Below are 24,749 nucleotides of genomic sequence, written 5' to 3'. Positions count from 1 at the left end.
TTTATTTTGGCTGGAGAGAGAGAGAGAGAGAGAGAGAGAGAGAGAGAGAGAGAGAGAGAGAGAGAGAGAGAGAGAGAGAGAGAGAAGGGCAAACAGACAAATACTGAGTAGGAAAGTAGCACATACAATCGAGCACATTTGTAAAAGCAAACCACTTTGGGTTTTAATTGGTGAGGGGTGTGGAGAGAGAGAGAAAAACGAGGACAGATTTCCTTTTACAGTCAACGTCCAGAGTTTTGCTTTAGAAACATATCTTGATGCGTGTTACATAATACGCGCTGCTCTTTGAAAGAGGTTAGGGGGCGGGGTGGTGAAAATGCACTTTCTTCCCAAGCGTAGGTAAACTACTTCCAACCGCTCTTGTCTGCTCGTATATTATTTCCCCAGTCACACAGTCGCTGCCGAGGGGTGAAATGTATATATAAAAAGATTTATAGGTTAATTTATGTTGCCTAATCTACTTGTAGTGACTCCACTATGTCAAATCTGTCTCCTCCCTCTTCCCACCCACCCCACGCCTCCCCTCTCGTCTTCTTAAGCAATAAAATAGTTCGAAAGGACCGCAGTCCCTTGTTTAAAGCTACGATTTATTTCCGCCGTCTTTTGAAACACACCCTCTCCTTTCTTCTCAGGGAAACGTTTCTCCTCCCAAAAGAAATCACGATTTCTTTGCACTTCCTTCTCGCAGAATAAATCAAGATATTCGGCGAGGTCGCCTTTCTAGCGCGCACAAAGGTGTCTTTCGCTTTCCCCTCTGCAAAAGGACTAATTCGGATTTTCCTCCTCCTCCACCCCCCACCAGTACCCCACCCTTCTCGGATATATTAGGATAACCATGACGCAATGGAGAAAACAAATTCGAAATTTTAATCTGATTTTTACGTCTTCCCTTGTAACTTGGTCATAGAAAATATAGGAATGGGGTTAAACCCCTCCTTTAAAAATAAAAGCACTATGCTTTTGAACGTTCGGGGTGTATATACGGTATAACCCACATCTGAAGAAATGTATCTGTTAGATTCGCGGAAAGAAAGAAAAAGATTTGGGGCTTCAGTGCCCAAGCGAAAGTTGCTCTCGGAGCGGCCCGAAGTCCCAACTTGTTCTACATCACCCCAGCGAGCCAAAGACAATGGGCCACCAGGCCAACACGTGAGGCCTTTTGCCCTAGCAAAGGTCATTCGCCCCAGCGTGCCCCACGACGCGGCTTCACAGACATTCCCTAACCCAAGACTCCGTTGATGATCTAATTGAATTACGCCTCTCTATTTTTTGTTATAGAGACAACAGAACACGTGCTGGAGGTAATTAATTATCTGATCGAGGGCGTCGCAAGGCAGGCCCTGGGATCAGGTAGAACGACCGCTTGGGACAGTGTCAAGCTGGTGGTGACAAGGAGGATGAAAAACTAGAGGGCAGGAAAAAAGTGGTTTTTAGAGAATGACCCTCCGCTTAAAATAAAATAAAAAGTAGCGGGGTGAGGTGGGGAGTGCGCGCGTGTAGATCTGTGTGTTTGGTGAGCCAACTCGATTCATTACATGACCTTGGGGAACCCCCGAGACATCTCTGCCGAGCCAACCCCCCTTGTGTGGCCATAAGAGGCCCCTGTTTGCTTCGTGGGAAATCCCAAATTATCCGGGACTCTGTGCGCCTTCGTAATGCACTCCGTGGCCCAATTTTCCTCCAGCCCTGTCCACGTACCCCCCCCCCCGCAGTTCCCCTTCCCATACCAGACAATCATTACGGAGGACCAGAGAATTAAGAAGTCATATTAGTCGTTTTCATAATGGATGAATAAAATAACAACAACAACCTCTCTCACACACATTGCCCCGTTCGAGTGAAACTTCCAATAGGAAGGAGGCGAAACCCCAAAACTTTCCCTTCCCAAACAAACATCCCCTTCCACGAAGAGAAAAACGAAACTTTTCGTCACCACCCCCTTGCATTTTTCTGTCTTCTGGATAGAAGAAAGGATTCGTAATAAGTACAGTAGTTCGGTAGGTAGATAGGTAAGTTGGTCAGTAAAGTAATAAAGCAAATCGGCAGCGATTTCTGAAAGCAACAGACTCACCTTCCTGGGCTGCTCTGGAGGGAGGGGGGCTTTGGGGATTGGTAGGATGTGAACTCCAGTGACTAAGTTTTATAGGTGTGTGTGTGTAGAAAAACAATATATATGTAGAAAAACAATCCCTCCTGTCTGAGTCTGTCCTCAGGTCTCTCATTCTGTCTCCTTTTGGCCAGATCCCTAAAATAAAGAATGTGAAGTCTCTCCCCCCCCCTTTCTGAGGGTTGGTGTTGGGTAGGGGGGGGAGGACGTGAAAAGGGGACTGTATTTTATAAAAGCGCTGTTTGAAGCAGTCCCCCCTTCCCTTCCTCTTCTTCTTCTTCTTCTTCTCCTTCTTCTCAACGCGCTTCTGAACTTGATCAGATTGTATGTTTCCTGCGGAGAGGCGGCGGCAAATCCTGCGAGGGGCCTTCAATGGAGAGACTTCGGGGCTCGGCGAATCTCAGGATATTACAATTACTGGCATCTTTCTTTCCGAGCTCTTTTCTTTCCACACTTGCTTCCCCCCCATCGTTCTTTGCAAATGCTTTCCAAAACGAGAAAATGAGTGGATTTATTGAGAGTTGAAGGACGGTGGGATGCGAGCGGGGGGTTGGGAAAATGAAAGGGGTGAAGCCGGGCTGCAACAGAGGACGGTCATTTACCAACATTAAAACGTTGCGTTGGAAATAAATTAATAGATAAATAAATAAATAAATACCAAGCGTGCCTTTGATCCGCTAGCTTCAGGTTTCGGGATAACATTATACGTTCTCTGCTCGAAAGAAAAGATGTGTACAGTATATATTTGACTTGGAGATCCATAAGCAGAGAAGCAGGGACCCTAAACCACAGACACGTTGCCTTGTCTCTCAGATGTTTCAACTCTCCCTCATCTCCCTCCTTCTTTCTTCTGCTCCCCCTCACCCCCCCAAAGATTTTGAAGTTTCTTCTTCCACTTCGAGCGGGAAGATGGGGTGGGTGTGGGTGGGGACGATGAATAAAGAAAGACTCGAATTATTCGTAGTAAAAATATAAACAAAATGAAAAAATCTATCTATATATACATTCTACACATGCAAACAAACTTCACTCCGAACTGAAGGTCGCTTTGGACATGTGCAATAAGCAAAATGATATACAAACGAAGGATTTTTGTCGTTTTAAAAACAATTTTTTAAAAAATTGTGTGTGTCTGTGTACACACACACACACACACACACAACCTTCTCCTTCCTTCCTTACGCCATCAACATCACCATTACTTTTTAAATCTGTTTCTTGTCGTTGCTCTGATTATGATCATCATTATTAAAATCATCTCAGGTTTAAAGAGTCCCCGCTTTGAACGCGGTGCCATCGGGGATAGACCCGCGTCCTTCCTCGTCGGTCTCGCTGCCATGCCTGCCCCGAGGCACAAAAATATGGGGAGTGCTGACGTCTTTGGAAGCATCTTGCCCTGTCTTTTAAGTTTTTCATCTCTAAGTTCATATCTCTCTCTCTCCCTACCCCCACCCCCTGATATAAGCAAAAATCTGCCCTTATGGGGTTCTCCATCGGTCGGAGAATATAACAGAGGCCAACCAGAGAAGTTTGAGAAGCAAAGCCTTTATTTTTGCTGTTGCAACAGGGTCCTTCCCCTCACTCAGGAAGGAACCCAGAACAAAAGAGAACCTCCACTTTTCACCCCGGTTTTCCACCCCTCCTTTTTTTAAAAAAGACTTTTCTTGTTATTATTTTATTTTTCAAGAGAAGTGTGTTCCTACAGTGCTTTCGAGGAATTATTACAGAAAACAAACGGAAATGGTGAGGGCTGAAGGGAAGTAAAGGGAGTCCTATAAGGGGCAAATGCGCGTGGCGGGGGCAATGCAGGGACAGCTTCAAAGGATTTGGAAATTTCTTCCTAAACATTAACGACGCAGCGGTTGATGGAATCGGACTATACACGCAGAGCTTCTCTCTTTCTCCCCCTCCCTCTCTGCTTTGCGCTGGGTAAGAATGATGCACAAGTAATTTGCCCCTAAACCCAGGACCATCATCTCCACCCCCAAACCCTCTTCTCTGTTCCCCCGCAAAAGCGCCTCCGTTGCATCTCCAGTAAACAAAACATTTGGGGTTGGCGGACACCCTTTAACCTTACCTGCGCCTCACTAAACCCAGCCGGGCCAATCAGAGCGCAGGGCTTAAACGCAGCTGCCATATTCAATGTTAAACGCTGTCAATCAGGCGGGGTTGGTCCAATGGGCAGGCCAGCTGGGGGTCAGGTGACGGCTAGCCAGGCGGTTCCCCATTGGCTGGCAGGGAAGCTGCCTCTCGGAGTTGGGTATTCTCCCTCTCAGCGTCCCTTGCCCTTCCTCTCCCTCTCTTTTTTCTTTCTCTCCCCCCCCTTCCATATGTGTTAGGAAGGGAGGAGCGCCTGACTTTAGCCAGTGCAAGGACGTCGCTCAGTTGGAGTGGAGGGCGCCCTCCTGGAAGGCAGGAGGGGAAAGAGGCAGCGGGGATCCCTCCAGGGGTTGTGTGTGCGAGTCTGTGGGGGGGGGAACAGAGGGGGTGCTTCCGTCCGTAGCCCTTTAGGGCTAGTGGGTGGGGTTTGGGGGCTGTTTTTTGGGGAGCGGGTGTTGTTCAGTTGTTGTTTTTTCTCTACCCCCTCTCTTCTTCTCGCCAACCCCCCACCCACTTATTTGTGAAAGGTTTGGAGCGCGTGTGAATGCGGCATTCGGGGGGCTGGCGCGCGAGCCCTCCTGCCTGTCTCTCCATTGTGTGGGTCTGAGCTAGTAGTGGGGAGGGGAGAGAGAGAGAAGAGGGAGATCGAAAGCTTTGGAGAGCTCGGTTGTTGTTATTTGGAAGTTGGGGAGGGGGGGCAGGAAAGGGGGCGAAGAGAAGGAGACGCGGAAGGAGATCGCCGTCGTGGGGCCGCCTCGTCCTCTTCATCTTCCCCGCGGTTCCTCTTCCTTCTGCTTCTGCTGCATTTCTCAAGGCGGACTATGACCATGTTGTTAGACGGCGGGCCTCAGTTCTCCGCGCTGGGAGTCGGGGGCTTCGGAGCGCCTTGCCACCACCCGCACGACGTGGCGAACCGCGACGCCGCTGCCGCCGCTGCCGCCGCTATGGGACTCAACCACCCATTCGGGGACTCATCCTTTAAAATAAGCCCGGCGCCCCACGAGCTGGCGTCGGGTCAAGGCTCTGCATTCACGCCGCAAGCGTCGGGCTACCCTCACCATCACCATCACCGCCACCCTCCGCACCCGCCTCACCCTCATCACGCCGGCCAGGTGCCTTCCTCTTACGCCGCCGCGGCCGCCGCGGCCGCTTTCAACTCCACGCGGGACTTTCTCTTCCGCAACCGCGGGGGATCCGCGCTCGGGGATTCCCCCGCCGGCGGCGGTGGCGGAGGAGGGGGATCCGCGGCTGCGGCTGCAGCTCAGCACGGCCTCTTCGGCGGCAATGCGCCCAGCGGGCTCCACGCTCCTCCGGGCATCTCGGACAGCCCTGGCGGCTACTTGCTGTTCCCGAGTTTGCACGAGCAGAACCCCAGCCACACCTCCCCGACTGGGCACGTGGAGAACGGGCAGATGCACCTGGGCTTGCGGGGGGACTTTTTCGGAAGGCCGGAGACGTACCGAGGAGTCTCCAGCCCCCGCGCGGACCCTTATGGGGGCCCGGCTCAGTTCCACAACTACAGCCCCATGAATGTGAACATGGGGGGCATGAACGTGGCGGCCGCGGCGGCCGCGGCTCACCACCGTCACCACCACCACGGCGCGGGAGCCTTTTTCCGCTACATGCGGCAGCCCATCAAACAGGAGCTCTCCTGCAAATGGATCGAGGAACTGTCGCAGCCTCCGGCTCCTCCGCATCAGCAACAGCAGCCTCACCAACCGCCGCTGAGCCGACCCAAAAAGAGCTGCGAACGGACTTTCAGCACCATGCACGAACTGGTCACCCATGTCACTATGGAGCACGTCGGGGGCCCTGAGCAGAACAACCACATCTGCTACTGGGAGGAATGTCCCCGAGAGGGCAAGTCCTTCAAGGCGAAATACAAACTCGTCAACCATATCCGCGTCCACACCGGCGAGAAGCCCTTCCCGTGCCCCTTTCCCGGCTGCGGGAAGATCTTCGCCAGGTCGGAGAACCTCAAAATCCACAAGAGGACGCACACAGGTAAGGCGAGGAACACCTTTGGCGATATATATATATATCCATGTCCAACAATATATATCCACCAATACAGTTATATACTGTACATCTATCTATCCAGCAATAATCCTGAACAGAAGAGCAACAAAATTAAAGTTCCAGATTCTTATTTTTAATATTTTTGGATTTGTTGTGGATAGAGATTTTTATTTTATTTTTTAAAAAACAGAGCAGGTGAAGGGGGCGCGCCAAAAGGTTGCTCTGTATGGCTCTGGAGGTCCGAAGGATCTGGGATTGGGGAAGGTGGAGTAGAAATAATCTAAAACTATATAAAACGAGCGGTTTGCTTTTGCCTATTTTTGTTTAGGCGTTTAAAATAAATACTCTTTTCACCCCTACGCGGTGAAAGTCAGTTTCACGGAGGCTCCTTGTCGATTTCAGACGAGAAGAGAAATAATTCCTGACTGATTTTTTTAAAACTTTCCCTTTACTTCTGAAGATGTCTCGGAAGCTTTCTTTTCATCTGCAACTCCTTAGCCACCCCTGTACACGCCCCCCCCCCCGGCATTCGTCCCTCTCATTGAGTTCTCTCCCTCTGGATGTAATGCGAGGGAAACAAAAATCATTGGAGCTGTGTGTGTTGCATTTTGCGAGAGAGAAAGAGAAATAGCTCTCCTCAGACATCCTGTTGAGGAAACCATACAAATGCTAATGCAATCTAATTTTCGGTTACTTCCGCTCTCGCCCGCTCTCTTAATGCCTTGATTGGCACATCTTCTAATTAAATCACTGATACTTTTTGTCCAAAGCATTCTTTAAAAAAAAAAGCACGGAAAAAAGAGAAATAAACGGTTCCGTCCTCTACAGAAAAAAACTAGCGTAGAATTAGAATGAGACGGAAACAGCAATCCAACACACATTATTGCCTTCTTGAGTACATCTTATAAAACTGTCTGGATCTCCACAATTTATCTTCAGCGGAGTTTTCTTCTCTGCTTTCTCTCTTTCCCCTCCCCTCCCTTCTTCCTGCCCCAAATAATCTAAACATCCAATTCTCATCTCATTTTTAACAGTTAGTTTAAGGAAAGCCCGCAGCATTGTAAAGGCATAAATTAAAAGCTACAAAAGGGCCCTTTAACTGAACGGCAAAGTTTGAAAACTCTGTTGTCTCAGAACTGTCCGGTGTCCCTTCACCAGCCCAGAGCCCCTGGCTTCTCCTTGCTCTCTCCTACTTTTAAAAAATTCAGAAACCTGTCTGTGTACCAAGAGCGAGAGTTCAGGCAGAGGAGCAGCAGAGAGCCCAAAAGCTGCAAAAAGAAAGAAGAAAGTTTTGCTGTAGGCAGAAAAGGTGTGTGATAAGAGAGAAAGGGAATGGGAAGTCAGTGGGAAAATCTCTAAACCATTCTGTACCCCCATCTTACCACTGTGTCTCTCCTTTATGAAACAAGTGTCCCAGTCTCTGGTTATTTATTATTTTTTACTTGCAGGAGAGAAGCCCTTTAAGTGTGAGTTTGAAGGCTGTGACCGGCGTTTTGCAAACAGCAGCGACCGAAAGAAGCACATGCACGTCCACACATCAGACAAGCCATACATCTGCAAAGTCTGTGACAAGTCCTACACCCACCCCAGCTCCTTAAGGAAGCACATGAAGGTAAAGGAGTCCTCCTGGGGACCTTGCTTTTGCCATGGCTCCCTTAATTTGGTGAGATCTGACCACCCTCTTCCGCCTCTCTCATGTAGTGTGTGGGCATATAGAGTGATTGTTTACAGACACATCTGTATTTCTGCTTCTATAGATATAAATATAAGCCACATGTGTGTGGTTTATAGTTATATATGCTTATCAGTTTATTAATTATCTATTAATTTGTGTGTTTGAAAGCATCTATATTATTCCTGAATGCATACCTAGTTATAAAAAATTTCCTTCCAGTAGCACCTTTAGATACCAACTAAGTTTGCCATTGGTATGAGCTTTCGTGTGCATGCACACTTCTTCAGATACCTATTTATATTATAAAGGTAAAGGGACCCCAGACCATTAGGTCCAGTCGTGACCGACTCTGGGGTTGCGGCGCTCATCTTGCGTCTGAGGGAGCCGGCGTACAGCTTCCAGGTCATGTGGCCAGCATGACAAAGCCGCTTCTGGTGAACCAGAGCAGCGCACGGAAATGCTGTTTACCTTCCCGCTGTATTTATCTACTTATTACCTATTTATCTACTTGCACTTTTGACGTGCTTTCAAACTGCTAGGTTGGCAGGAGATTTATATTATACATGTGTACAAAATACATAATATAGTTTTATAGTTATTTGTTTGCCCATCTGCTTATGTAATTGGAACTATATATGCATGTGCATTTATATTATGCATGTAATTAATTACACATGTATCAATCTATATAGTTATACATGCATGTATATTTTATGCATAATCCTATGCCCGTATGCTGATTTTGTGTGTCTGGACATATACACCCATGGAGTGTTTTTCTGTGTGTATAACCTTCCAGTTTGATACATTTTTTCACCAGCTATTCTGCTGGTGAAAAAGTAGAACGCTTTTCCCTGGGCTTTCAAGTAATGATTGCCTCAGCGAGACGGAAATAAAAGGAATTGTGCATGCTGTTTTTAAATTTTTATTTTTTATTTTGTAATTTTCAAAGGGCTTTGGCTTGGCCAGACAGGGGGGCGTCTTGCACAAGGAGCAGTTTGTCTCAAGTGCCTGGTTTGTTTCCCCTTTTAAAATAACATTTCATTTAAATAACGGTTGCTAAGCTTCCAATCCTGGTTTATGAATGAGTAAATCTGGCCGCTGAGTATTGTGAGAGTGTGGGGGGTTGGAATGGAGTGCAGAGTCATCTGATATCCATCCACACATATTTAAAATATTAAGTGCATATACATATATAACTGCTCCTGAAATATGAAATCTTTTTTAAAAAATCACTTATAGTGAACAGTAGTGCTAAAGCCACTAGATATAAAACAGTGCTCTGATTTCCAGTATAGTGTGCTCATCTAATAATGTGCTATCCTGTTTCTGTTTTTATAGAAGGTGTTGTTGTTGGGGATTTCTTTCAGAATTTACCCTTTCCATCCTATATTTAATTATGGGATCAGCTTGGCATGTTGGCCATATTTTCCACTTATCCAGAAATTTTCTAAAAATAAACTAATACAGTAGATAGATAGATAATGAGTTGTATATATGTACTGATTGGTGGCTCACTGTAAATCAGCTCTCCTGTCCACTGGCAAAAAAGAAGAGAGTTCCTTGCTCTTGGACTTGTGGCAATTGTCTCCACCTTCTTTTTTCAGGTCCATGAGAGCCAAGGGTCAGAATCCTCTCCGGCGGCTAGTTCCGGCTACGAGTCATCCACCCCGCCAGCAGTCGTGGCTGCCACCAGCAAAGACTCCAGCAAACCACCAGCTGCAGCTGTTCAGACAGCCAACCCCAGCCACAACCAAGAACTGCCCCCCAACTTTAATGAGTGGTATGTCTGATGAGGACAAATTCAACTCCTCTCCTCCCCCACAAAATCAACAACAACAACAAAACCCAGCCTAATCGGACTGTACCAAAAGCATTCCTGTTGACATCAAAGGACACCGGATTCATCTTTGGCCTGCCATTGGAGTTTGCAGGACAAAAAAATGAAAAAAAAAATGAAGGAGGAACAACTACAGTAGCAGCAGCAACAACAACAAACAAGTGGGGGAAGGGTGTGATTTTTTTTTTTAACCCTATCCAAGAGCTGGAGGCTGGACTTTGTCTCTATTTTTCTCAGGATTTTTCTGCATTGATGGTTATTTCTTTATTTCTTTTTTAAAAATCCCTCTTCCAACTCACCTTTCAATACCACTCCCTTCATTTCCAAACATTCTTGCCTTTTGTAAATATATACTTCCAATAGATATATACCCACTCCTTTTTGGGGTGGGATGTTGAAAAACAACGAACTGACTTTTACACTTTATGATTTAACTTCCAATAGATATATACCCCCTCCTCTCTCTCTCTCTCTCTTTTTTTTTGGGGGGGGTGTTGAATTTTGAAAAACAGCAAACTGACTTTTCCCCTTGGCCTTAGTTATGATTATTAAAAATAATAAGAAAAAACAACAACCACAGTCTTAAAACTTGCCAAAGTCCTGTATTGTCTTGAAATCTTTCTTCCCTTCTCTCTTTCTCTGTCTTTCTGTCCCCTTTTCTCCTACCTTTTTCTCACTCTCTAAAACATTACACTTGTGAATGTATTTCATCTGATTTGAGGATGGGCCAGGGGTGTTCTTCAGTATGTTTTTCAGGAGGGGGAAATGTAATCTTAATTTCACTCAGCTCATGGCGGTTTAGTATAAACAGTTGCCTTTTTGTAACAACTTTTTATTTTTTGTAAATACATCTCCATGATGCCATATTTATCAATTGTAATTTAATTATTGAGAGAAGTGCCGGAAACGGAAACATATTTATGAGGAAAAAAACAAAACAAAACCCCCACAAAAATAATAATTTTGTTTTCTAACAAACAAACAAACAAAATCCAGACAAACTCTGTACAGCTTTTTGGTTATATACCTGCTTTAGCATTAAAAGTTTATTGTTTTGGAAATAACACAGTAGAATCCATTTCTTTCCAATGTTTTTCTTCTATCTTTTTCCTCCCCCAACCCTTTTTCGAAATTTCTGCCTGGGGGGGGGGAACTCACAGCTGCAAAAAGCAAATCTAAAAAGAAACAAGGGGCGTGTCTTCCATTTTGTAAAATGTTTCCCAATTTGCTAGATCTCATCACCTCACTTCCAATTTTCCTTTATTTATGTGAAATGCTGACCACCCCTGCCTCCCCCCACCCCTACCCCCGCTTGAAAGGTTTATGGTGTTTGGTTCTTTCTCACCATGGGTGGGAGGTAGGGAAGAAGGAGGGGAGGTGTGTGTGTGTGTCCTCTCCCACCCCTGTTTAGATGATGAGCTGCCTGTCCTCACTGCAAATGTCTTATAATGGTTTCTTGGAATCTCCACCACCACCACACATGGGGTTCACAATTCACTTAGCGGCCTGGACACCTTGAACTTCAAACGAAGAAGGGAGGAGCTAGAGGCTCTAAATCTGCCTTGACAGACACATGTAAACACCAAAAGGTAAACTGAATTAGTTTTCTGAATTATGATTGCCTGTGGGAAATATGCTTTACGTCTGTATTTGGTGAATGTGAACAAAAATATACTCCCAAATTAATTTCACAGTCCCACATTAATATTCTGCCTGCCTGCCTATCTAGCTAGTTTCCATGTCTTATTCTGTGTCCTAAACAAAATTAACTGGAAGCAAGGCTCTTTAATTTTTCTGTGGGACTTACTCTCAAGTTGGTAGTGGTTGATGTGGTACTCTATTAACTGAGTGCAGAATGTGAATTATGGTTTATTTTATTTTATTTTTTTTAAATTGCACTTTGAAGCACTCCATTATTATACAGCATTGTAAACAATATAGATAATAAAAGCTAAAATGTCATAGAAGGGGAAGTGGGGGCTGTGCATGGCTGCATTCATAGTTGGCAGCTATAGTGTGTGTGTGTGGGGGGGGGTTGAGGGAAATGTGTGCAAAAAAATTAGGGCCTCTTTGTAGCACAGTATTTCTATTGATTTATTGCTAAATACACTTAGTGGAAAAGGTCTCGCTAGGTGTCTTCCATCTGTTGGTTGGTCAAATATAATCCATGTTCATCTGGGCTTCAGGTCATGTTCCTCTAGCGTTGTGATATCAGAAATATGTGTACTGAAAATGCATGGCAGCGTTGATGCCTAAATAATCAATCAAGAGGACTACGGACCTTTGCACCTGGCTTCAACTTGCCCCCCCCCCCAATAAAGATGTACGGTATCCTTGAAACAAACACATGGGTTTTGAGGAAGGGATTTTGTTGTTGTGGAGGTAGAAAATTTACAAAGAAGCTAGTACAAATTAGAAGCCTCTAGATTTTAGCCCGTTGAGGATTCTTGAAGCCAAATGAATGAAATTGGCTTGTAGGCTAATTTTCTGGCACAATTGTTCTCAGTTGGTCATTACAGTCTCTGGGAGGCCTCGCGCTTGCGTTGAAAGTTTTTTTTTTTTTTAAAAAAAACTTTTCTCCGAGTTTCAAAAGCTAGCCCCGCTGGCTGTCAGAGACTAGGCCTGCAATTTTATTTTATTTTATTTTATTTTTAAACCTGCAAATCTCCCCACCACGCATTAAATCGGATTTCCTTGCCGGCATGGCTTTTTTTTTTTTTAACACAACAAACCATTCGCGCTTTTGTATAGCTGGATCCAGCTCTAGGGGGGGAAACCGAAGCGGTTTTGCACAGAAACTGGCGGGCACGTGGGGAATCCGTGGCTACACAGAGGGAATACAACAAGGGACTCAAGGGACTCAATTCTGGACTGCTTTGGTGAACTAGAGTCTTAATGATTTTAGCATTGGCTTTTACCCACTGGGAACCGTCGGAACAAACCGAATCAAGACCGCTTCGGATTAAACGACCAGGCTTTTCTTTTTTCCTTTGAAAGGGTGTGTGTGTGTGTGTAAAAATATCCTGGCGTGTTTAGCTGGAATATTCCGATTCCAAAGACGTTCGTGTGTAGAGACAAGAGCCGTTGAGTCTAGGGAATACAGTAATCTGCTTCCAAGTCTGTTCTCTTTAAGGGGGGTGGGGTGGAGGAGAGAGAGGGAGGTGTTCGGGAGGGCGAGAATAGACCCATCCCCCCTCCCAGCCATTTTGGCGGTTTCCCCCTCTGCTCCAGGCAACGGTGGTGTTTGGATGCTTCTCACTGTGTGTGTGTGTGTTAGTTCAGTCAAAGGAGGGAAAGTTTGGTAATAAGGATTGGGGAGACGAGACTCCCCACCCTGACCCGCCACCTTTGCAGAGGAAACTCTCTAGAAAGTGACGTCCACCCACTCTTCCCGCCCCCACAACGCACACTTCACTTTGCAGACCCATCTGGCTTGGGGGCAGTTGCCCGGAGTGGCCCCTGTAACTCACTCTGAACTTGGCAATGAGGAAAGCCTTCTGGCCCCTTCCGCGGTTCAAGCCCTTGGCCAGGCAAGGGTGACAGGGTGAGTAATGATTATGGAGCAGCTTTTATTTTTGTTCAGTGACAACCTAATAATCGGAATCTTTCCTCAGAAGTAAGTCTTGCTGTGCAGAATGGGGTCTACTCTCTAGTCAGTTAATTGATTGGATTTAATTATTTCCATACACCCCACTTGCTTGCTGCTCTCCCCTTCCTCATTTTTCAATCCTCACAACAACCCTGCCAGGTAGGGTTCCAATGAGGGGAGGGGACTGCCCCAAGGTCACCCTGGATACTTCATGGCTGACCCGGCATTCAAACCCTGGTCTCCAGCCAGACACCACATTGGTTGTAAGGCATAGTTTCTTTTCTATGTACTTATATCTTGAGTAGACCGGCATGGGCTTGTGCTGTGAGGCTGCAATCCAAGTCCTATGGAATACAGTAGTGCTTGCTTCCAAGTAGAAATGCCTAGCATTGCGCTGCAACACTCTTGTACTGAGCATGTTAGCTCAGAGGTAAGTTCCGGTTCTTCCAACTTAATGGGGCTTGCTCCTTGGGAATGACCTTACACTGCAACCAGTATGTTTGGAATTGTGGTCATGCTGACCTCGGAGATTTACTTCTGAGGAGGCACAACTAAAGCCAGTGGGACTTCTGAGTAAATATAGGTACTAGGCAGCAAGTGACATCAATGTGACCTTTTGTAGTGAAGTCTCACAGGCTGGATCTGCAGAGGATACCGCCAGACAGAGAGATTGGAAGTTTGCCTCTTTGAAATGGAGAATTTTGCTCTCTTAATCTAATCTTTGCAATTTATTTTGTTTAAGTTCATAAATAGAACAAGTAATTATTTTTTTATTAGTATATAATATATTTTCTTCTGCAACATTTCTTTGTGGGTTTGCTGCAAAAGTATTTCCTTTGCTATGTGCAGAACAGACCAGGGGGAAATCACTCCCTGTGGACCTGATCGCCATGTAGGATTTTAAAAAATTATTATTACCAGTTTTGCAGTTCAGGAAGTAACTCTGCATTTGGATAAGGGAAAATCTTAAAAAAGTGAGGCTTTTTGTGAACATAGCCTCCCAGGAGGATTTTTTTTCCTGGGGGGAGGAATTGGCTATAAAACTGCTGACTGTTTGCAGTAGACGGTCTGTTAATCTGATATGGAACCATTCCTACAGCTATTAATTGTTTAGGATTATCGTTATGGTTTTATTTTCTGGTTTCTGACAACATTTCAACATTAATTCAAATATTTAATTCAGGGATGATACCCTCCAGGTATTTGTTGGACTACAACTCCCATAATCCCTGGCCATACTGGCAGGGGCTGATGGGATTTAGAGTCCAACAATATCTGGAAGACTTGCTTTATTTCAACAAATCAGGGTGGTTCTGAGCATAATGATGTAGGAGTTAAAAGTCTCACTGATTTAAGTGGGATTTACTCTCTTGTCAGTATCCATAGCATTTGCAACTCAACAGACTACAATTCTGTAGCCAAATCCCTGGCAGCAAGAGCTTTGCAACACAGTAAGACTTTTGAGTAGACCTGTAGAGAGGACTGCACTTTACACACCTGTGTGCAATTCTTCAGCTAATAATCAGTGGGATTGAAAGGGGCATCACTTTGGATAGATTGGGCCTGATACTATAAATAAGAAAATACTGTGTATGTTTTGTCATTGATGTACAATTATTTCTGACAGTCTACTGTTACATTATTATGTCTCATTGTTACTGTTCTTAAATATGACCATAGCAACAGTGTAGATGTTTAAGGGTTACTGTCAACAACGCTCTTGGGGCTATGGGGTAAAATGCTAGCCAATGTGTGATCCAAAGCATGTTTACTCAGAAGCACACACCCCACTTTTCAATGGGGTTTACTCACAAGAGTGCAGCCTTTATTTCAATAGATCTGAACCACACCACTTTTCTAATGAAAGTTGGTTTACTTATTAGTTTGGTGCATTCTGTTGCGTGTGGGCATGTTCATGTATATCTCCCCATCCTTCATTTCCTTCCCCGTCCCCAGGTGTGTTGCATGGCAAGAAATCTGCATGAGGAGACTAGTACTTGAGTTTCTTCCTTTGGACTCCTTTGTGTTGCAAGTGGGGATGAGGCATTTTGGTGGATGGTACAATATGCAGAGCCCAGAAAAGGTGCTACTGATACTTGCCTGTCTCTGTGAATGAGATTTTCCTGCTCATCCATGTTTGTGTTCCATCCTGGAGGCTGAGACCTTACTCAGGAAGTAGAAAAATATGAGGTGATGGGAAAATTAAAGGTGGAAAGGGTTCCTCCCCCAACTGCATTCCTCCTAAATTTGTTGACAGTTCCATGAAAAAATGGCTTGTTGGGGGCTATAAAATTAGTGTATGGGAGCAAGAGAGTACCCTTTCATATTTGGATGAATGTTGAAAAATATTTCTGTGTGTGTTGGAAGCTTTACAGCAAGGCTTAGGTTGCAATCCTATTCTCACTTACCTAGGAGTAAGTTACCTAGGAGTAAGTGTGATTTATTTCTAAGTAAACATGCCTAGGTTTGCACTGTACCAAGATCTGCTCTTAGGTATGTCCAATGTTAACAGTTCAGCCTTATCAATGCCTTACTAAGTGTGATTTATGTACCCTGCTCCCAGGTAATTGTGTGTATGATATAGGACTGCAGACTAAATTGCCAGGGTAGATATATTAAAAATTTCCAGTGCATTTTGAAAGTATGTTTTTGTGGTGTAGCTTTTTCTTAAATATCTTGTATTAGTGCAATATTCCAATGCCTGGTCGGATATCCTTTATTTCATTTAGCAGAGGGCTATGTCATTTGGCATGCACATCTGTTGCATCCTGTTCATCCGTTGTGTGTTAAGATCCACAATAAGTATATATATCGATGCTATAAGGATTGTCATTTATTGAACAGACGATTCAATATTTATTGTCATTTATTGAACAGACAATTGTCCAGAAGTGCAGGTATTCCTTAGCAATAGTCTGAAATGGATTGAATAATCCCTCCTTCATTGATGGCCCTGGTATGGGCATGTAACAGAGTAAGAGAAATACGCATGTAACTAAATCTATCTGATCCCAGTACAATACCACTAGCACTCTTGTCTCTCTGTAGGCCTGAATCAGAGAAGTCAGAAGTCAGTCCCACTGAGTTAAATGGAACTTTACTCTCTGCCTGGTGAACCTGAATTGGATAGCAGCCTTAGCCGCCTGGTCTAGCCTATACATGTTTACTCAGAGAGAAGGCTCTGCATTTCGATTCCATGCATTGAAGTACCGGTAAGTGTGCCTCTGGCCACTTACTCAGAAGTATATCCCATCAAAACAAGTGGTGCTTATTTCCTAGGAAACACAGAATTGGGCACATGTGCAAAGAGGATGTGATTTTAAAGTGCAATGGATCACACACTTCAATGTGGAAGAAAGCTCAGTTTAAATCCATGGGATGTAGCTCTCTCTTGTGCTGGCTCAAGTGGATGGTGGTGGTTGTCCAAAGCCTCAGGTTGGGGGAGGCTAAGATATAGGTTGCCAACCTCACCCAACATGTCTTTGTGCATGTTTATACTTGCAAATGTGCCTCGCTAAATTCCAGGGTGCACACCTTAACTTTGGCCCAAAATGAGATTGCATCTATCTTCTTAGCAGCAGCCATGGAGGGGAAACCAGCTCAAAACAGCTATTGTGCCTTTTGCAGCACAGAAACCAGTAAGGAAGGCTTTTCACAGCATGGTGAGAGAAACAGGATGCCCTGGGAATATTGGTCCCTTGAGCTGCTTTTAAAGATGCAGCTGCAGGTCCTGCTGAAAAAGCTGGCAACCCTATCACTACTCCTACATTAGTGGCTGCCTGGATTGGCTTGTATTTTCATTCCACCAAGAGTTGCTTTCAGGATTCTGCTAAGACAGCTTATTTATAGATAGACAAGGGCTTAAAAACCATGGGCACCCAATATAACTCACCTCTCTCCTGCACGCAACAGGAAAATACCATAGCTGGACACACAGAGAGTGGCATCTCCAGCAACCCCTTCCCCCATAAATTTGGAAGACCTGCAGTTTCTTTCCATTTTGCTCTGCTTAAGTCACTGATGATCAGAAATATGGCAATGGTTTTGAGAGCCAACAACTTTATTTCTTTAATACAGCAAAAATTTAACCAGAGGAGACTGATTCAGAATTCCAATTTGCAAACTACATTGCCAGGAATGTGCCTGTGTGTGTGTGTAAGAGAGAAGGCCCCCCCCATAGCTCTGTCCCCTTTATAAACAGTTTTCAAAGGCTCAGGGGTCCTAGGTCATCACAAGTACATGAAGCTGGTTACTGCGGAGAGAGAGATTGCTGGGTCTTGCAAAATCTCAAGCCTGTGGGATGCAAAGGGTTAAGTGCAGTCAAGTCACAACAATCCCTAGATAGTCCACTTGGAGGACTGAGGAGGAGGATATGACTAAGCGTAGTTTCCTCTTCCTTCACATGCAAATGAGTTGAGGAAGTGGCAGATAAATCCTGAAGGAAACAGCCATTTTCCCTCTCTTGGACCAGACCTCTTGGACTACACACATCTTAGTGAGTCTCTCCCTCAAGGCCTCCAGCCTAGAGAGAGAGATGAGATGGAGTCTCACTTCTTATAAGTGAACTTCACAATGTATATATTACCTTTTAACTAAGCAAGTCTACCTCTTGAGTGTGCTGTACCTCGAGATGCTTGTAAGTAAACATCTTTTATACTTTTAAGAGCATTGTGTTGTGTCTTTCCTTTTAAGAGGGAAAAAGGGGAAATACCAGGAAAATACACTTTATTTTAGTGGCTTAAATCAAGCCTGCGCAAACGTTCTTCTGCTGTGTATTTTGAAAAAGGGGAATGTTTTACTCTGCTAAAGTTTTGTGCTTGCTAGCGCAAGCGGGGATAGGATATATTAAACAATATCTCCTCATCCACATTCCTGAACATTCCCACATAGGGTTATTGCGGCCCAGAGTTGCGTATTTTGTGTATTTTTGAAGGATTGATTTGGATTGTGATTTTGAACTCTGTAGGATTTTTCCAGTTAGGATTTCCTGGTTGAGCACATGGTCTCTTTGTTCTGCAGTGTGCTTGGGGGATTAACTACCCCTCCCCTCCCTCAGAGTTTACAGCACTGAGAAAGCTCAGAGGTAGTGAAGATATTTTTGAGATTTTGAATTTGATTTTTGAAAGATTTTTGAATTTTGGAAATTTTTGAAGTTTTAAGATGGCAAGCTCCAGTTTTGATAGTGAGGCAAGACCAAGTTTTATGCTGCTGGATGACAATAATTTTGTGCAGTGGAAGCAGCGCGTTTTAGTTTATCTTGCTGCTAGGCGTGTTCTGCAGGCCATTAAGGAAGAAAAGCCTACAGGAACCGATGCAGAAGCTTTAGCTAAGATAGAAGCTTGGAGTATTAAAAATGATGAAGCCAAGCACATAATTTTGAGCAGTTTGAGGAATGAGCATCTATCAATGATAAATTTTGAAGATGATGCATCTAAGATCCTAGAGGACATTGAACGCATTTATGCACAATCTACAGAGAGTTCCTATAGATACTTGTTGGATAAGTTACTCAAGTTGAAGATGAATTCTAGAGAAGAGTTTACAGAGCATTTTAAGAATTTTTCTGAGATTGTTCAAAGAATTGCCCTTACTCCCAGAGCCTTTGATGATGTGACTAAAGTAACGTTTATGCTTGCATCATTGGGACCTACGTTTGCTCCATTTAAAAGTATAATGGATCACACAAAGGATTTAACTTTTAATGAGCTTATCAACCATTTAAGAGAGGAATGCAGAGATAGCCTTGATTCTCAAGAAAGGAATCCAAGGAGGAAGGATAGCAGCTATGCATCCAAGCATTTTGGAAAGTCCAGACAGACATCTAGAGAAATAATTTGTTTTAAATGCAATGGGAAAAACCACATAGCAAGGAACTGCAAGAGTCAAAATGGGGATAAAGTTGAATCCCACCCCTCAAAACCACAAGGTGTTAAGAAGGGGAGTCATGAGCAAACCATGTTGATGCAGGAGAGGAGTTTAGCTGTCCAGGATTGTGAAAATAAGCGCAATAAGTGGATTCTTGACAGTGGAGCGAGTTCTCATTTCTGTTATGAAAAGGAGTATTTTAATGAGATTAATGGGGATGAAACCTCTGAAATTGAGATTGCTGATGGCAACATTGTAAAGGCAATTGGTTCAGGAACTGTGAATTTGAAATTCAACGTAGATCATGAAACAATTAATACTAAGATAACTGAAGTTAAGTTTGCACCAAAGCTTAATTGCAACTTACTCAGCGTGTCCAGTTTGGACAGGAAAGGTTTTAAAATTACATTTGAAAAAGGACAATGTATTGTGACTAAGCATGATGAAGTTTATGTTCAAGGCACACTAAAGGATGGTGTATATGAGCTTAATGTTTCAGAGAACCAGCAGAACCAGTCTGCAAAGGTGGCGCAACCAAGTCAAAAGGACGAAGGAAGTCTGGAACTCTGGCACAAGAGACTTGGACACAGAGACACCAACGTTATTCTGGAACTACAGAAAGGTGATCTTGTGAGAGGTCTGCAGGTAAAGCAAAGCAACACAAATACACCAACATCAAAATGTATAACTTGTGTTAGTGAGAAAGCAACTAAACCTTCTTTCCCACGTTGTGCAGAGAAGAGAAGCACTAAAGTATTGGACATTGTCCATACAGATCTATGTGGACCAATGAATGTGTCTTCTCTAGGAGGTAATAAATATATTTTGATATTTTTGGACGATTTCTCGAGATTCTGCGTAGCCTACTTTATCAAGGAGAAGAGTGAGACAGTGGAATTGTTCAGGGACTATCTTAACATGGTCAAGAACAAGTTCCAGCGAGCCCCTTCCATTTTAATGTCCGATAATGGTGGGGAATTTTGTTCACATGAGATGCAGGCCGTCATGGCTAGAGAAGGCATATCACACGTGACCACAGTTGCCTACACACCCCAACAAAACTCAATTGCAGAGAGGAAATTTAGATCCATTTTGGAAATGACAAGGTGCATGCTAAAGGAAGCTAACTTGTCACACAGGCTGTGGGGTGAAGCGGCTCGTTGCTCAGTCTATCTTCAGAACAGACTGCCCACAAAAGGCGCAGAGCGCACACCATTTGAACTTTGGCATGGAAAAGCCCCAAATTTGTCACATATACGTGTATTTGGAAGTTTGTGCTACTATCATGTGCCCAAGGAGCACAGACACAAACTTGATTCCAGAGCGAAGGCAGGGATCCTAGTTGGGTACGCTTCTGGAGGAAAAGGATATAGAGTCTTGGATCCGCAAACTGGCAAGACAAGTTCGCAGCATGTAATTTACTTCGATGAGCAAGGCAAAGTTGATACAAAGGACACTGCCATTGATTGTTCCAAGGAGCCACAGGATGAGGAATTTGTGATTTTTCCTTTTGAACCAATACAAAGTACTAATCCAACTTCTAGTGTCGTAGCACCCCCTATAGGTGACACCCGAGAAGACGTGGAGGTCCAGGCCCCTGGCAGCACCAGAGACGAAGATGATGACGAGCAGCTGTATGGGGATATGCCACTGCTGGAGGAGGATGAGGAAGCTGATGCGGTCGAAAGACCAGAGGTCAGACGCTCATCCAGAACCAACAGAGGTGTTCCACCATTACGGCTGTCCTACCTTACAAGGTCGGCGTCTCCACAGGAACCTTCCAAATGGGAAGAGATAGAGAGGATGCCACCAGATGAAGCCAGTCTCTGGAGGAAAGCTGCTCAGGAGGAGATAGATGCACTTCATCGGAACAGGACCTGGACACTCACAGAACTACCTCCTGGTAAGGAAGCAATTGGAAGTAAATGGGTGTTCAAGGTTAAAAAGGGTTCAGAAGGGGAGGTGCAACGCTACAAAGCTAGGCTTGTGGCACAAGGTTTTTCCCAGAAGTATGGAGAGGATTACGATCAAGTGTTTGCACCGACAGTTCGATACAGCAGTGTCAGACTACTTTTAAGTATTGCAGCATCTAAGCAAATGTCAGTTTACCATATTGACATTGCGACAGCCTTTCTTCACGGCGAAATTTCTGAGCAGATTTATATGAAGCAGCCCAAAGGTTTCATTAAACCAAATGAGGCACATCTAGTGTGCAAGCTGCAGAAAGGACTTTATGGTTTGAAGCAAGCAGCGAGGGCTTGGAACCAGAAACTCCATGAGATGCTGGTGCAGCTTGGGTACAAGCAAGGGACTGCTGATAAGTGCTTGTACACCAAACAAAGGAATGGACAGTTTTCGTACATTTTAGCCTTTGTTGACGACCTTTTAATTTCTACGTCAAATGAGAAAGACTATAAAGACATAGTCAAACACCTCAACAGGGAAGTAGAGGTCAAGGAACTTGGAAAAGTGAAATACTACTTGGGAATTCAAGTTGAGAGAGAAGAGGATGGATCGTTCTTACTCAGCCAAAGGCAAAAGATAACTGAACTGATTGAAAGCATGCAGATGCAGGACGCACACCCAGTTGCGACACCGATGGCCACAGACTTCTTGAAGAATCAACAAGGTTCGAAGTTGCTGCCAAACAACACGCAATACAGGTCAGCGATTGGCAAACTTTTGTATTTGGTTACCACATGCAGACCTGACCTGGCAAGTGCAGTGGGGATTCTAAGTAGGAAAGTAAGTTGTCCCACTGAGCATGATTGGGCTGGAGTTAAGAGGGTTGTTCGTTATCTAAAGGGAACCATGGACTGTAAATTAAAACTGCCAGCTGTCAGAGACCCTAAACTGCTTGGGTACACTGATGCGGATTGGGCTGGGGACAATAAGGATTATAAATCCACAAGTGGCTATGTTTTTATGTATGGGGACGGAGCTATTGCATGGGGCAGCTATAAACAGAAATGTGTAGCTTTATCGTCCACAGAATCTGAGTACATTGCGGCTTCGGAAGCTTGCAGAGAGATCCCCTGGCTGGATCAGCTCCTGAAGGACTTTGGCGTGCCAAGAACGGGACCTGTCAGCTTGATGGAGGACAATCAGAGCAGTATGAAGCTGACACAAAGTGAAAAGTTCCTTGCACGCACCAAACACATTGGGGTCAGGTACCACTACATACGCCAGGTGATCGAGGATGGACTTGTTGAAATGTGTTACTGCAACACTGACCAGATGACTGCAGATGTCCTAACAAAGCCCCTGCCAAGAGAGAAGTTCCAGGATCTTCGTGGCAAGCTGGGACTCTTGGGTGGTTGATTAAAGTTATTTATGTATGTTTTTGTGTATGTTGTGAATTGCCTGAGAAGGGGTTTGTGGGATGCAAAGGGTTAAGTGCAGTCAAGTCACAACAATCCCTAGATAGTCCACTTGGAGGACTGAGGAGGAGGATATGACTAAGCGTAGTTTCCTCTTCCTTCACATGCAAATGAGTTGAGGAAGTGGCAGATAAATCCTGAAGGAAACAGCCATTTTCCCTCTCTTGGACCAGACCTCTTGGACTACACACATCTTAGTGAGTCTCTCCCTCAAGGCCTCCAGCCTAGAGAGAGAGATGAGATGGAGTCTCACTTCTTATAAGTGAACTTCACAATGTATATATTACCTTTTAACTAAGCAAGTCTACCTCTTGAGTGTGCTGTACCTCGAGATGCTTGTAAGTAAACATCTTTTATACTTTTAAGAGCATTGTGTTGTGTCTTTCCTTTTAAGAGGGAAAAAGGGGAAATACCAGGAAAATACACTTTATTTTAGTGGCTTAAATCAAGCCTGCGCAAACGTTCTTCTGCTGTGTATTTTGAAAAAGGGGAATGTTTTACTCTGCTAAAGTTTTGTGCTTGCTAGCGCAAGCGGGGATAGGATATATTAAACAATATCTCCTCATCCACATTCCTGAACATTCCCACAAAGCCAAATGGCGGAAGATTTTTTTCAGAGTGGGGGATACCCTGTGGAGTGCGGCACAGGAGAGAGAGGGGGGGAAGTTGTTGTGGTTGCTGTCTATGGCCTCCCCAAAGCAGCTGCTTTCTCTTTTTTGGCAGAGAGCCAGGAGAAAGCAGCAGGAGCCAGACTGACCAGCAACGCTGTGGGAAGCTGGTTGACCGAGGGGGGAACCTTCTGGATGCATTTTGTGGAGCTCTATGCCAGGCATCTTAATTTCAGTCAGAAATCGGGATTCAGTCCTAGATTCATAATCATACAAAGGGACCGTTGGTGGGAGTGAGCATTTTAAGGAAGGAACAGAGCTGAAAATGCATAAATGCCCATTGATTTCAATGCCTATTGCTGGGTTGGGGCTGCTGCCTTAGAGCATGTGCTAAGTTTCTGAACAATTTGAAGTGTCCACTCGGCTAGAATTGAAGGGCTTCAGTAAGACAAAGGCAGCAGTGGGCAATCCTTTTCTCAGACTGAGGTCTGCATTTCCTTGTGGGCAACTGTCCCGGGTGCTTCATGCCAGGAGTGAGCAGGGCTGTGACAAAGGTGGGTGGAGAATTGCATGATGGAGTTTTTGTAGACCAGGGTTTGTCTGTTCCAGACAATATACAACAGCTATATTTGAGAGTGCATTGCTATGCGGAACACTGAACAAATATTTGAATTGGAAAGCTGCTCTGTGTGGTTTTATGGAAATGCATGTGCCCTTCTAAAGGTTTTGTGTCTCTTGGGGCACCCAGTGGTGGAGGAAGGGGGTGCAGCCCACACCGGGTTTTATCACTGAGGGTGTGTGTGTGTGACAAAATGAGGTTCTTTTTTCTTTTAATGGGCTCATGAAACTTTTTAGGAGTGACGTGGTGGCTTAGGAGTGTGCAGGTTCCGCACTGCCTGAAATGGCAGCGTGGGACTTGTGTCTGTTTACTGCCTCAGCCGGGCGGAGGCTCTGACTGTCAGAGAGGCTTGCCCCACCCCCATGGGTGCAGCTCACCCCGCCCCCGGCTGCAGGACACGCCCCCGCACCAGGCACCTGAGTGGCTAGCTACACCGCTGGTGGCACCTATTATTTGGGCATATAACACACTGTGATGTGTGTGTGTGTGAGAGTGAGAGAGAGAGAGGGAGAGAGAATGAATGATAATGCTGTTGAAAGTGAGGCATATAGTGATGGCATCCTGACTAGCTCAGTGCTATGCATTAGGTGCAAAATTCAATCACTGGCATTTCCAGATGGGACGGAGGAAGATTACCGCTCTGAAATCCTAGAGCTTTTGGTCAGCATAGACAATATAGAGATGGAAGGACCTATGGTGTAACTTCTGTTCTTCATCCACTATTGATTATCCACTGTGATTATTGACTCCAGGTGTTAGAGAGCATTTAAGTGAGACATGGTCTGTAGTCCTCACCCCCACAGTAAGTCTATCACTTTAAGAATATAAGAACGCTCTGCTGGATCAGATCAGGGCCCACCCAGTCCAGCATCCTGTTCTGACAGTGGCCAACCAGACGCATTTTGGAAATCCCACAAACAGAACCTGTGCACAACAGCACTCTCCAC

The 24,749-nt window shown here is 44.8% G+C and overlaps 2 protein-coding genes across 2 annotated transcripts in view; one reads left to right on the top strand and one right to left on the bottom strand.

Moving 5' to 3' along the window:
* The window catches only part of ATP11C (ATPase phospholipid transporting 11C), an 895,731-nt gene that overhangs the window by 12,644 nt on the left and 858,338 nt on the right, over window positions 1-24,749 (bottom strand). The window lies entirely within an intron of this gene.
* Window positions 4,935-10,805, top strand: ZIC3 (Zic family member 3). The gene is made up of 4 exons (XM_035102576.2): window positions 4,935-5,431; window positions 5,468-6,211; window positions 7,675-7,838; window positions 9,509-10,805. The coding sequence occupies exons 1-4, from the start codon at window positions 5,029-5,031 to the stop codon at window positions 9,692-9,694; spliced, it is 1,497 nt and encodes a 498-aa protein (XP_034958467.1). The 5' UTR covers window positions 4,935-5,028; the 3' UTR covers window positions 9,695-10,805.

This window comes from Zootoca vivipara, chromosome Z (assembly GCF_963506605.1).
Source record: "Zootoca vivipara chromosome Z, rZooViv1.1, whole genome shotgun sequence".
Lineage (NCBI taxonomy): Eukaryota > Metazoa > Chordata > Lepidosauria > Squamata > Lacertidae > Zootoca > Zootoca vivipara.
This window is presented reverse-complemented; position numbering and strand designations above follow the sequence as displayed.